Source organism: Suncus etruscus, chromosome 4, assembly GCF_024139225.1.
Source record: "Suncus etruscus isolate mSunEtr1 chromosome 4, mSunEtr1.pri.cur, whole genome shotgun sequence".
NCBI lineage: Eukaryota > Metazoa > Chordata > Mammalia > Eulipotyphla > Soricidae > Suncus > Suncus etruscus.
This window is the reverse complement of record NC_064851.1, coordinates 102,570,191-102,584,052: the sequence shown is the minus strand read 5'-3', so window position 1 is coordinate 102,584,052 and position 13,862 is coordinate 102,570,191. Positions and strand designations below refer to the sequence as shown.

The following is a 13,862-nucleotide window of genomic DNA, read 5'->3' as shown; positions in this document are numbered from 1 at the left end:
GGTTTTTCGGGCCACACCTGTTTGATGCTCAGGGGTTACTCCTGGCTAAGCGCTCAGAAATTGCCTCTGGCTTGAGGAGATCATATATCTTTATTTAAAAAATATTACCTTTATTTAAGCATCATGATTACAAACATGTAGTTGGATTTCAGTTATAAAAAAAAATATCCCTTGGGGCTGGAGAGATAGCATGGAGGTAGGCTTTTTGCCTTGCATGCAGAAGGACGTAGGTTTGAATCCTGGTGTCCCATATGATCTCCTGAGCCTGCCGGGAGTGATTTCTGAGTGTAAAGGCAGGAGTAGGGAGTAGCCCCTGACTGAGCACTGCCGGGTGTGACCCAAAAACCAAAACAAACAAACAAACAAAAACCCCAGAATACCCCACCCTTCACCAGTGCAATCTTCCCACCATCAATACCCCCAATATCCCTCCTCTCCCACCCTGCCTGTATTCGAGACAGGCATTCTATTTCTCTCACTCAGTACCATTTACATGATAGTTGTTAGTGTAGTTATTTCTCTAACTACACTCACCACTCTTTGTGGTAAGCTTCATATCATGACCCGGCCCTTCCAGCCCTCATTTCTATTATCTCTGGGTATTATTACAATAATGTCTTTTATTTTTCTTAAATCCCATAGATGAGTTAGACTATTCTGTGTTTATATCTCTCCCTCTAACTTATTTCACTCAGAATAATAGTTTCCATGTCCATCCATGTATAGGAAAGTTTTATGACTTCATTTTCCCGATGGCTACAATAGTATTCCGTGGTGTATATGTACCACAACTTCTTTAGCCACTAATCTGTTGTCAGGCATTTGAGTTGTTTCTCGATTCTGGCTATTGTAAGTAGTGCTGTTATGAATATAGGTGTGCAGAAGGCATTTTTGTATTGTTTATATGTCCCTAGAGTATATCCCTAAGGAGTGGTATAGCTGGATCATATGGGAGCTGAATTTCCAGTTTTTTGAGGAATCTCCACATTGTTTTCCATAAAGGCTGGACTAGATGTCATTCCCACCAGCAGTGAATGAGAGTTCCTTCCTCTCCACATCCCCTCCAGCACTGATTGTTCTTGTTCTCTGTGATGTGTGCCAGTCTCTATTGTTTTGATTTGCATCTCCCTGATGATTAGTGACATGGAGCATTTTTTCATGTGCCTTTTGACCATTTGTATTTTTTTTTTGTTTGTTTTTGGGCCACACCCGGCGGCGCTCAGGGGTTACTCTTGGCTGTCTGCTCAGAAACAGCTCCTGGCAGGCACGGGGGACCATATGGGACACCGGGATTCGAATCAACCACCTTTGGTCCTGGATCGGCTGCTTGCAAGGCAAATGCCACTGTGCTATCTCTCCAGGCCGACCATTTGTATTTCTTCTTTGAGGAAGTGTCTGTTCATTTCTTCTCCCTTTTTTTTTTTTTTTTTGATGAGGTCAGTTGTTTTCTTCTTATTAAGTTCTGTCAGTATCTTGTATATCTTAGATATCAGCCCCTTATCTGATGGCTATTGGATGAATAGTTTCTCCCATTCTATGCCTTTGTATCCTAGTCACTATTTCCTTTGAGATGCAGAAGCTTCTCAGCTTAATCTAGTCCCATTTGTTTATTTCTGCTTCCACTTATTTGGACAGTGATGTTTCCTCTTGAAGATGCCTTTACACAGATTTCCATCTTATACCATGCACAAAGGTCAAATCTAAATGGATTAAAGACCTTGTTATCGGGCCGGAGAGATAGCACAGCGGCGTTTGCCTCGCAAGCAGCCGATCCAGGACCAAAGGTGGTTGGTTCGAATTCCGGTGTCCCATATGGTCCCCAGTGCCTGCCAGGAGCTATTTCTGAGCAGACAGCCAGGAGTAACCCCTGAGCACTGCCGGGTGTGGCCCAAAAACCAAAAAAAAAAAAAAAAAAAAAAAAAAAACACCTTGTTATCAGACCCGAAAGCTAAGGTATATAGAAGAAACCCTAGGTAAAACACTCCAAATCATATATTCTTAACGCTGGGGAACTTGGCGCTGTTTGGCTGACGTTAGCACGCATGCGACTAGGTAAGCTAATGAACCCAGTATATACCTGGGAACCCTTTGGAGACCAGCTGAGTCCGCGCAGCACCTGCATTGCTGGAAGATTTTGGGAAACTTCTCTGGTAGGGCCCAGCTCTCCCGCTATTGCCTCTAGGATTCCTTTGGTTTTCAATACAGCCTGGGTTGAAGGTTCAACACCCCGCAGAGGACGCGATGGGCTGTTCTGAGATGCCCCTGGAGCAGCGCGTGCTGGGCTGGTCCTGCAGCCTAGGCGTGTCAGCGCGCAGATGGGGTGCAGGGATGCAGCGCGCAGAGGCGGGGCTCGCCCCGACAGGTTCAGATTGCAGTTTGGAGCAGCAGGCGGGGAGCCGGGCGCCTCCGAAGCGGTTAGACTTCGTAGTGCCGCTTCCCAGGAAGGACCCGGAGGCCAGGGCTGGGCTCCAGATGTCGCGGGAGCCACGATTCCACTTCGGGCTCATTCGCCTGTCGCCCGCTGCTCCCCTTTCCCTGAACCCCGGGTGGGACCGATTCAGAGCTGGCGGTCGGGGCATCCCCGACGGCCTGGGTCCCTCTTGGAGGTGGCGGCGCTCGGGGGCATCGCGCGCCCGGGCGGTGCCCACGCGGGGACGCTGGTGGCCCTGGCACGTACCTGCAAGCGTCGGTGATTTTCCACCCAACGGGTGAGACGCTGCAGCTGGCGCCGGGCGCACCGCCGAGGGCGCGACCCCAGCGTGCGGGGCGGGGCGGGGCAGGGTTGCCACGACAACAGCCACCTTCCCCAGACCCTCCTCCCGGGACCCGGCCGGAGGCGGGATTGGTGCTCCGGGTGCGGGGCGGGCCGGCGGGAGAACATAAAAGACCCGCGCGGGTGCCCCTGGTCCCGCTCCCCGGCTTCCGCCACGTGCCCGCCTTCTCCTAGCTTGTAGTCTCCGGGGCTGCGCCCACAGGTCAGTGCCCGATTGCCCGATTGTCCCGAGCCCTGTCCTGCCACGCGTCCCTCCCCCTGGGTGCCCAACTGGGTGCCTGACGCCTGCTAGCCGGGCCCTTGGGAGACGCGGCGTGTCCAAGTGTCTGCGCCCCAGAGCGCGCGAGGGTCCCGGGGTCGGGCCTGGGGATGGCGCAGCCAGCCCTGGCGCGGACACTCCCGCCAGAGGGTCCACCCCGGATACGACGGGGACGAGGACCAGCTCGGCCGGATGGATGATGAGATTCGGGGCACTGCTGACGCTGGCACTTGGCTGAGGAGGTGCGCTCCGGGAGTGCTTCGGTAGTGGGCATCGCTCCGGAGAGAAAAAGGCAGGGATCCCTCCCCGAAGCTGCTGAGCTTTAGGGCGCAGCTGGGGTGGGCACCTTCTCGCTCCTTCCATCCCTCCCTCCCTCCGCGGGGAACCGGGCACCGGGCGCGGTTGTTCCAGAACCGGTTCTGCGTCTCCCGAAGAGGGTGGACCCCGCGCCCAGATTCCCAGGGTACCAGGCGGGACGGAGCCTAACGCGCTGCTGTGTCTGTTTCTGCTGGTGTGCGCGGAGACCCGCGGGACCTCACTCCTCGAATCACCCCACCCCAGACTTCCACGTATGTTCGGGCTGCGCTCCGGGACCTGTGCTCAGGCAACCTATGTGAGCTAGTTGGGAACAGCGCTTCTCTGCGCCCCCAGTCTTGACAGTATTTTCCCGAGCGCGCCCTGTCCATGGTTTCACCCTTCAGGTTTCTGGGACCTTCCAAGGATGAGGGCACCTGTTTGGCTGAGGGATTGGGGCCGTGTGTGTGTGTGTGTGTGTGTGTGTGTGTGTGTGTGTGTGTGTGTGTGTAGCCTTGGTCGGCTGGGCGCTCTGCAGAGTGGGGCAGAGCTGGGAACGGTCTTTCCAGAACCAGATGGGTCCTGCCTGGCTTCCCTAGGTCCCCAAGCACTGTGGATGGGGGAAGGTAGAATGAAGAGCTGTTTCCTCCGTGCTCCAACATCTGCCTGACCCCGAGACTCAATTTACCCTTGAGATCCAACTCACCTTCATCTCCGGAAGGGTCGAACCAGGAATCCGGGAGAGCAGCTGCCCGCGTTTCCCTGGGCGATGGGGACAGTTTTATCAACTACATTTGTATTTATGGGGCTGCCTGGCTTTGTGTGTTTCCTGCTCTGGCCCTCGGGGCAGTGAGAGGCTTGGACCCCTAGGCTGGGGAGTGACTGGGGAGGGGTCTCAGTGGGAGTGGGGCGGGGCAGGCCAAGACGCCGGCCAATAAGAAAGGATTCTGGGGTGGTGAGCCTGGGCCAATTGGATGAGTCCGTAGGACTGGGGGCGGGGTCGTGTGTATGGGGGCTGGAACTGGCCCAATATCTCTACTGGCCCTTTCACTGCCCCCCCAGGTGTTGGCTACTAGCAGAGGGAAAAGGTCGGATTTGGGGAGCTTCAGGGATATGTCGGTGACCCACAATTCTGCCTGTTCTCCTTTCTGTCCCCATTCCCTCGTAATTCAAAATCCCAGCATTTTTCTTGGGTCTTTGGGGGCAGTGGGGGGCCACACCAGGCAATATTCAAGGGTCACTCCTCGTACTGCACTCAAGGATCACTTCTTCTGGCAGTGCTGGGGGAACCATATGAAATGCTGGGGATTGAACCTGAGTCAGCGACAGAGTGGGCAAATGCCCTACCCACTATACTATCTCCCCAGTATGTGTCATTTCAAATGCTTTGGAAGTCCAGAGGCCTTGAATTTGGAGAACTGAGAGATGATATCGGAGGGAGGCTCTTGCCTTGCATGTGGCTTTACCGGATTCTATCCCCAGCATCACACGGTGTCCCCTGAACCCCTCTAGGCAAGATGCCTGACACACACAGTTGGGTGTGTCCAACCTCTCCCCTACTCCTCCCAGATAATCTCCTAGCTTTGGGAGTTAAGATGCTTAACTCCTGAGAGTTGAAGACAAAGGGCCCCCTCCCTCACTTCCTCTCCTGCTTTCTGGGAAAGCTGCTGCCTTTGACCTTGGGGCTCGTGGTCCTGACTTAGGGTCCCGATGGGGCCTGACAGCATTTCTCCCCAGGGATGCCAGTTAAAGGATGAGATGGGGCTTCAAGCAGGTGTCCAAAGTTTTCAGTCTGCATGTTTGCAGGTGTAAGGGGTCGGGATTCAGTCTCAGATGGGGGTTGCAGACAGCTTCTTGTACCTTTGGGGACCTGCTAGCCTGGGTGTCAAGGTCCCCGGCTGTGGGGTCTGTGCTGGTGCTTTTCAGTCTAGGACTGTCTTCCAGTTCTCATCTGTGGAACTTTTACTCCTTGTGGAGTTTCCTCCCCTTTTCTGGGACATGGGGGTGCCCCAGCCTTCAACTGCTTGTGGGGTGCTCACACGATCCCAGGGTCCAAGGACATGCCCTGACCTCGCTTCCCTTCCTTGCAGACCTCCGAGAACAATGCTGGTCTTCAGCACTCTGGGCCGGGCCCGGGCGCATGTCACCTCCGCTAGTCCCATGTGGATTCTGGCCCGTCGATGCCTCTGCACACAGGCACCCCCTGACTCCAGGTTCCACTCACCTCCGGCCCGTGATTCTCAGCCACCGCGCATCCTCATCACAGGTCGGGCAGGAACTTTCGTCTGAGTCCTGGGCTCCTCGGAAAGATTGGTCGTTGGTGTTAGGACTGGATTCTGGGGTGCAGCCCCTCACCTCTATCCTGCTCACTCTGGGCTCAGGGCCGGTGCCAGCGAGGCTGTGGGCCCCTTGCCCCTCATCCCTGCCTAGTCTGAGTGCTCTTGCCCCCTTGTTTCTCTTTGATAGCTCAGTCCCAAGAGCCCCCCCTCTCAGATTTTCTCATGTATATTCCCCATGCTGTCAGGGGAAGATGCAAGCTCTTGTCCATTTCTGGGGCTCTTTTATTTTTTTGAGGGGACCTTCCAGAGCTGCCCTCGGGAACTTGGGCCCACTTGGTTATTGGCCCAGGCTGGCAGCTGAGTACAGGGGCCCACAGGGGTGGCATTGCTTGGGCCTGCCACCCTGGGGTGCTCTGGGTCTAAGAGGTGCCCTGATTACTGTTCTGTTCCTGTCCCACCTCATCTGTTTAGTTGCAGAGTGCCAGTCCCCTGGGGTGTGCAGGTATAATAGGATTGTGTGTGTTTGTGTGTGGCTTGTGAATGTGTCTATTTGAGGGTGTGTTTGTATATATATGAGTATGTGAGTGTATGGGTGTGTGTTTGTGTCTCTTTGTGTGTATGAGTGCAGGTTTCTGGGTGTATTTGTGTGTCTATAAGTGTGTGAGTGTGTTTGTGAGTGTACAAGTGTGTCTGAGCCTAGATTCTGGAGCAGAGTTCTCTGTGTCCCCTGTGAGTCCTGTCCACAGAGCAGCTCTGGGCCCTGCAGCTGTAGGCTGGCCTTGGCCTGGACATCGAGCACTGCCCTGGCTTGACTCAGTTTCTCTCTCTTCCCCACCAGGGGGGCTCGGCCAGCTCGGAATGGGGCTTGCCAGTTTTCTGAGGTAAGAGCTGCCATAGGAACCCACCTCCCAGTTAGGTCCCCTCGGGTCTGTCCCTGGCCTGGCCTGCGCCCTTCTGTGATGGTGAGAACCTGTCCTGGGCTCTTTCCCCAACCATGTTCTCAGACATGTGACCTCAGATGCATGTTGATTGGTCCCACGGTGTGGAATGCAGAGGGAGGCTCAGAGAGGTGGACCTGGGTGAGCAGGGCTGGGGTGGGAACTGAAGGAGAGGTAGTTCCAGCCCCTGATTAGCCTTCACCTCCCATAGGAAGCGCTTTGGGAAGGACAACGTGATTTTGTCAGACATCAAGAAGCCATCTGAGTCTGTGTTCCAAAGTGGTAAGAGCCAATGACCACTAATTTGTCCTCGTCCTCAGGGGTGCTGATGTCCGGTCTCATTACTCAAATGGAACTTGGGGCTAATTCTACTTCCTTTTTTGTGATAAAAATCTAGCGTGTTTTTTTTTTTTTTTTTGGCCACACCCTCTGGGACTCAAGGGTTTGTTTGCTCAGGCATCACTCCTGACAGGGCTCAAGGATTGAACCTGGCTCAGCTGCCCTTCCCTCTGTGCCATTGCTTGGCCCCTTGACCCTGTGGTTTTTGTCTTGTTTTGGCGTCACACCCAGCAGCGCTCAGGGGTTACTCCTGACTCTGCGCTCAGAAATAGCTCCTGGCAGGCACGGGGGACCATATGGGATGCCGGATTCGACCATATGGATGCTGGATTGGCTGCTTGCAAGGCAAATGCCCTACCATTGTGCTATTTATCTATTTATTTACTTATTTATTTATTTACTTTGTTTTTGGGGTCACACCTGGGGTTACCCCTGGCTATGTGCTCAGAAATTGTTCCTGGCTCAGGGGAACCATATGGCATGCCTGGGATCAAATCCTTTTTTAACTTCCCACCAACATCTTGGTCAGGGGAAAACCAGAGTTAACTTGCAGACCGAAACAAAGAAACATTTGGAAGGGTCCATCAATGTAGATGGACTTTCTATCCCATGCCCACAACCCAGACTTGATCTCAATGTCCTGCTTGCCTTACTTACCCCTCAGCTTCTGTGCCTCTCCCTGTATTGGAGTGGTGTCTACCAGATTGACCTTTGGTGGACAGAAGATGAACATGTGTCCCATGGAAGTGTCTGTTCATGCACGTCTGCCTGTATGCTCTTGTTCCATCCCTTTAAAATACACACCTAGGGGCCGGAGCAGTGGCACAAGCAGTAAGGCGTCTGCCTTGCCCGAGCTAGCCTGGGACCGACCACAGTTCATTCCCCTGGCATCCCATATGGTTCCCCTAAGCCAGGAGTGATTTCTGAGCATATAGCCAGGAGTAACCCCTGAACGACACCGGGTGTGGCCCCCCCCCCAAAGACCAAACAAAAAAAAATACACACCTAAGTATGGGTCATATTCACCATTGGACACTACAGCCAGCTGCTGCTGGTGACCCCACTTTCTACTTGTCCTGGGTGACCCCCAATTTACCTCCCTGCTTTGTGCTGTTTCTTCATCATAGAGATGTCATCACCTTGTATTACCTAATCTTTTTTTTAGGGAGGGAGAATTGTGGTATACCCAGCAGTGCTCAGAGCTCAAGGGTGCCACCCACAACAATGCTCAGGGTTCGGGGACCATCTATGGTGCCAGGGTCCGAACTTGGTTGGCTATATGTAAGATTCACACATTCTCTGCTCCCCAATCTCTGGCCTAGCATATTACCTGCTCCCTCACACATCACTGTGTCATCAGATGGATGCAGTTTATTGGGGGGTAGGAGCAGGCTGCCCTGGAGATGTCAGCAGGTTCTGTCCACACTCTTCCCCGCACAGCAGCGTGTAGCTTCAGAGAGTGGCCCCCAATAGCCCTGGCAGCCCATGTATGCCTCTGTGTGCCTGTGAGGTGCTGGCTTCCCTGGCGGGTCTTGGTGGTGGAGTCTGCAGATCCTCAGATCCTGGTGTCCAACCATCCTCATCCTGGATGAGGCACTCAGTACCTGCCTACAGTGTCTGTCCAGGTCACTTCTGCTTAAGGTGGCACCTGAGGAAAGATGGTGCGTAGGACCCAATTGCCGGTTCTCAACCCATGGGGGACTTGTTATTTCTTTTGTTTGTTTTAGGTTTTATTTGGGGGGTGCATACCAAGCAGCGCTCAGGGGTTACTCCTGTCTCTGCACTCAGAAATCACTCCTGGCAGACTCGGGGGAATCATATGGGAATGATGCTGGGAATTGAACCCAGATCCATGCTGGGCTGGCTGAATGCAAGGCAATTCCCTACCACTGTGCTATCTCTCCGGCCCCTTTTTTGTCCTGTTTTAGTTTGGTTTGTTTTTTTGACCACACTGGTGGTGCTCAGGGGTTACTCTTGGCTCTGTGTTCAGGAATCACTCCTGGCAGGCTCAGGGGACCCAATGGGGATCTAATGCCGGGGATCTAACTTGGGTTGGCCCTTGCGTGGCAAATGCATTTCTGCTTTGCTGTTGCTCCAGCTCTGAGATGCACCTGATGCCTCACCTCCTTCTCTTTTCTGGTCCCGCAGGCCCCTTCATCTACTCGGACATCCTGGACTATAAACTCCTGCGGGAGATTGTGGTTAATCACCGTATCACATGGCTGTTCCACTACAGCGCCCTGCTTAGTGCTGTAGGCGAGTCCAACGTGACCTTGGCACGAGCTGTGAACATCACCGGTGAGTTGGGCCTGGGCCTTGTGCACATTGCTGGAGTGTGTGGGGTCAGGGATCATGATTGGGGATCACTTGCTACCCATTTCTGGGCCAGCTGGGTCTAGGCATGAGTCCAGTCCAAGACCCCTGCCCACTTCCGCCCTGGGCCCGCTCATCCCTTTCAGGTTTGCACAATATCTTGGACGTGGCAGCTGAGCACAATTTGCGGCTGTTTGTACCCAGTACCATTGGGGCCTTTGGACCCAGCTCTCCCCGGGACCCAGCTCCGGATCTGTGCACCCAGAGGCCTCGGACTATCTACGGGGTGTCCAAGGTCCATGCAGAACTTATGGGTGAAGTAAGTGGTCATGGGTAAGGGGGAGGGACTCTCCACTGACTTGACTGGAGCATCCCATATCCTGGTGCTTGTAGGGAGCTAGGGATGTGGAGACCCAGGGAGCAGGTGACCAGAGGTGAATAGAAAACCTCATGCCCCAAACCCAGGGGATTGGGGAGCGTAGGTCTGGAAGCAAATGCAGACACAAGAAATAATCCACCCAAGATTGAAGAGAATAAAACAGGAAATTTTCATCACCAGCTTTCCGCTCACTTGCAAAAGATACCAGTAGGCAGATAGACTAGTTGTGGAAAATGAAACTACAAGCAGCTTCTATGAGGTCTTTATTGGGAAGAGGAGGACCACCCCTAAGGTGGAGAACAAGTAAGGGTAAGGGACCAGTTCAGGGTGACAAGCACAAGCAAAGAAGAATTTATCTTGAATAGAGTAAAAACTGGTTATTCCAACACAGAGGTGTAGGGAAGTGAGTGCAGAGACCCAGGTGTGCACGAGCATGCACCTATCACATCACTGGCTCTTCTACTATCCTATCTCCCTGCAGCCAGACCACTTGCTGCCCTTTTCTTTGTTCTCCTGGTTGGTGACTTTTATTTTTTTATTTATTTATTTATTTTTGGTTTTTCAGGCCACACCCGTTTGGTGCTTAGGGGTAACTCCTGGCTAAGCGCTCAGAAATTGCCCCTGGCTTGGGGGGACCATACGGGATGCCGGGGGATCAAACTGTGGTCACGATCTTTCCTTGGCTAGCGCTTGCAAGGCAGATACCTTACCTCTAGCGCCATCTCGCCGGCCCCTGGTTGGTGACTTTTAAACCTGGCAATTGGCAACACTTGGCCGTCTCTGGCTTGGTTGATCTATGTTCTCTGCATGATTCCAGCAGCTCTTTGAGCAAATTCCTTGCCTCTTCCCTGCCTCACACTTCAAGGCTGTGAGCTTATCTGTCATCCAGGGAAAGCACAGCAGTCACTGGCCTGGGCTGACCCATTTCTCCAAATATACCTCATAGCTATGTACTGAGCCATCTTGTGTGCAGGTTTGTCTTGGGATCTGAGTCGGGCCTGACCCCTGGCTCTTTTCAGGCATCAGCACCCGGGCAGCTGCCAGCTCTGGTGCCAGAAGGAGTATTTGAATGTCATTGTGCGGGATGCCCAAACTGAAAGATGGTGGCACCTTTCCTCACACCCCCTGATGATAGCGAGGCTCTGAGTGAGTTTTTCTTCCGAGCAGTATTACCACCACCGGTACGGGCTCGACTTCCGGTGCCTGCGGTACCCCGGTATCATCTCTGCTGACTCTCCACCTGGAGGAGGGACTACTGGTAGGTGCTACTTGGCCAGGAGAAGGGGGCTTTGCAGCTGAGAGGTGAGGGGTCTTCATGTCTCTGCAGGAAGAGCTGGAGGAGAAATGGGTCAAGCTATGAGCAAACTTAGCTCTGGGGCAGCCCTTCACCCTGGGCTTTCTGCACTGCTTTTTGGTTTTGGTTTTTGGGCCACACTCAGTAAAGTCTAGAGGTGTACTGCACTTGGGAATCATTCCTTGTAGTGCTATAGGGACCATATGAGATGCCAGAGATTGAACTCAGGTCGGATGTATGCCAGGCAAATGCCCTAATTACTGTACTATTGATCTAACCTCACTATTGCATTTTGGGGCTCCATGGCCCTGCTCACCATGTACTTTGCATGCCTGGGGTGCCCCCTTCCTGCATTGGGCCCTTCCCTACCCACAGGAGGGCTCTAAGATCTCTGAATATGGGAGGGAGTAGAAAACGGCAGACACATTTTCAAGGAGGCTTTACAAAGCTTAGGTCATAAGGTTATGTGATGGTGCAGTGGGGAGAGCACTTCCCTTGCATGTGGCCATTCCAAGTTCAATTCCTAGTACCCTACATGGTCCCCTGATTGCACGCAGAACCAGGAGTGAGCCCTGAACACTGCCAGGTATGAATAAATAAATGAGAAGTTTAGCCAAGTTGGAGAGAGTTTAGGAAGTGGCACCCCTGCATATGGCTGATCCTGAGGACTCCTGATCCCTGCCCTAATCCCCCCAATAAATAAGCAGAAAAATCTTTTGCTTGGGGCTGCAGCTTCTCTGGGTCAGCTTGGTGTTGCTGTGGTCCTATGAGACTTACTCTCATGCAGTCTTAGTAGTCATTGGCCTGCATTGTTGCCCTTCACCCACACCCATGGGATTGGGGGCGGCCATGCCCAGACCCGAATGGTGAAGAGAGACACCCCATATATGGCTCAACCCTCCTCCCCAACGTGTCCTGAACTTGAGTGTCCTGAGACAGGTCACTGCTGGTGTCACTGTCTTGTTATTCTACTGGGGAGTGTCCATCTGTCCCTCCTGGAATCCTCTGTGCTTTCAAGGGCAGAAAGATTCTGAGTCCAAAACACTTGAGCCCACCTGGCTCCAAGGCTCAGGACCCAAAGAAAACCCCTGTTCATGCACACTCATGCACACACACGTGGTTCTCCCAGACTACGCGGTCCAGATCTTCCATGATGCTGTCAAGTGCGGCTCGTTCGTGTGTAACCTGGAAGCCAACACCAGGCTCCCCATGATGTACATTGACGATTGTCTCCGGGCCACCCTGGAGGTGATGGAGGCCCCAGCTGCAGCCCTGACCATGAGGACCTACAACATCAACGCTATGAGCTTCAGTCCACAGGAGCTGGCACAGGAACTGACCAAGCACGTTCCTGGATTCCGGATCACCTATGCCGTGGAGCCCATGCGCCAGGCCATAGGTGAGCCCTGCCTGTCCCTAGCCCCAAACCATGGTCCATCCTAGGAGGGGGTCTTAGGTCTTGCTCACCAGCCAGAGGGATGCATTGATGTTATGAGGGATACGTAGAGTGAGGGTGGATGGGTCGCACCATTCCCTGAACCCAAATCAGCGTTAGATGGAACCAGCCTGGTTTGCTGGTGAGGGACTGTCCCCTGCTGGCCCTGAGCCCTGGGCAAGACCTTTCTGTGGGGCATCCCCTGGCCATAGCTGTGCCTGCATCTTATGATGGAAGCCTGCAAAGCTTTGGTCTGCCCAGAGTTGTGTTCCCATCAGTGCCTTCGCCTGTAGATGGATCAAGAATGTTCTAGAACTTCTGGTGAGCTGTGCTTCCTTCTCTCTTTCAGCGGAGAGTTGGCCCATGAACTTGGATGACAGTTGCGCCCGCCAGGACTGGGGCTGGAAACACAACTTTGATCTCCCAGAGCTGGTGACCACAATGCTGAACTTTCGTGGTGCTCACAGCCAGTAGGCCAGAGCCAGCTAAGGGGTTGCACTACTTGGTCCCTCCTGGCTGCCTAAGGAGTGTCACTGCCCTAAAGTGAGAGACCCCAGAGAGCCCAGCCTTTCGGGAACAGCCCCAAGCTCCAGCAGTTGGGATTCCATGGTCAGATGGAGACTCAGGCCAGGATTATGATTTCAGACCGTCTTGGGCACCTGTATCGCTGGGAGCATAGCTGAACCCTGACCACAGACCCTGGCTGCTGACACTTGGCCTCCTGGGTCCATTTCTCTAAGGAAGGGGTGGGGGACCCTGTGAAGTTTGTGTCTAAGTTAATTAAATTTAATTATCACCTCCAAGAACCTCATTTTCTGGACTCTGGAGAGTCTGTTTTGTTTTTAAAAGAGTATCAAAGATGCTCTTCTGAAAAGTGCTCTTTGCACTTTCATGAGGACCTAACAATAGATCAACACAGATAGATCAACCCCATGTACACTGGCCATCAGGTGGCTTCAGGTATCTTATTTTAAAAATGTTCTTGATTATAACTATGATAACCAAATGGTTCCTAATATGGTTGTTCCAGGCATTTTATATTTCATCACCAGTCCCACCACCAGTGTGACCTTTCCTTCCCTGGAGCTCCCAGTTTCCCACGCCAGCCTGCTCCCTTGCAGACACAAACAGATTTACCTCATATTGTTCGTTACAACACAAAGACAAATGGAATGATCAGAACTTAGATCCACAGCGGTAGGACGTTTGCCTTGCATGCTAACGATCCAAGAATGGACCTGGTTCGATTCCCAGTATTCCATATGGTCCCCAAGCCTGCCAGGAGTGCCCCTGGGTGTGCCCCCCCCTCCCCCAAAAAAAACTTAGATCCACATGGATGGGTTCATTGAAACAATTGTTTTGCCTCTCCATGTTGTGACTGAAGTCAGTGCCTGAGGGTTTGCTGGGCTGTGGCTGGTACTAGCTGAGCTTGGGGAATTCCTGTATAACTTCCTCCTCAGATTTCCTGGACTGACACTATGATGCCATTTTGAGGGGTCTGAAACAAATTTTTGGCTTGGCAGTTGGATAAGGTGAAGGCTACTTCTGGTGGGGGGGGG

At 53.1% G+C, this 13,862-nt stretch overlaps 1 protein-coding gene across 1 annotated transcript; it reads left to right on the top strand.

The window, feature by feature from the left end:
- Positions 1-5,036: 5,036 nt before the first annotated feature.
- On the top strand, positions 5,037-12,792 carry LOC126007148 (L-threonine 3-dehydrogenase, mitochondrial-like). The gene is given in 9 exon segments (XM_049772628.1): positions 5,037-5,134; positions 5,417-5,592; positions 6,444-6,486; positions 6,755-6,825; positions 9,031-9,180; positions 9,342-9,514; positions 10,742-10,832; positions 11,998-12,267; positions 12,653-12,792. Coding segments are annotated over 9 exon segments (1,212 nt in total).
- The last annotated feature ends 1,070 nt before the right edge of the window (positions 12,793-13,862 follow it).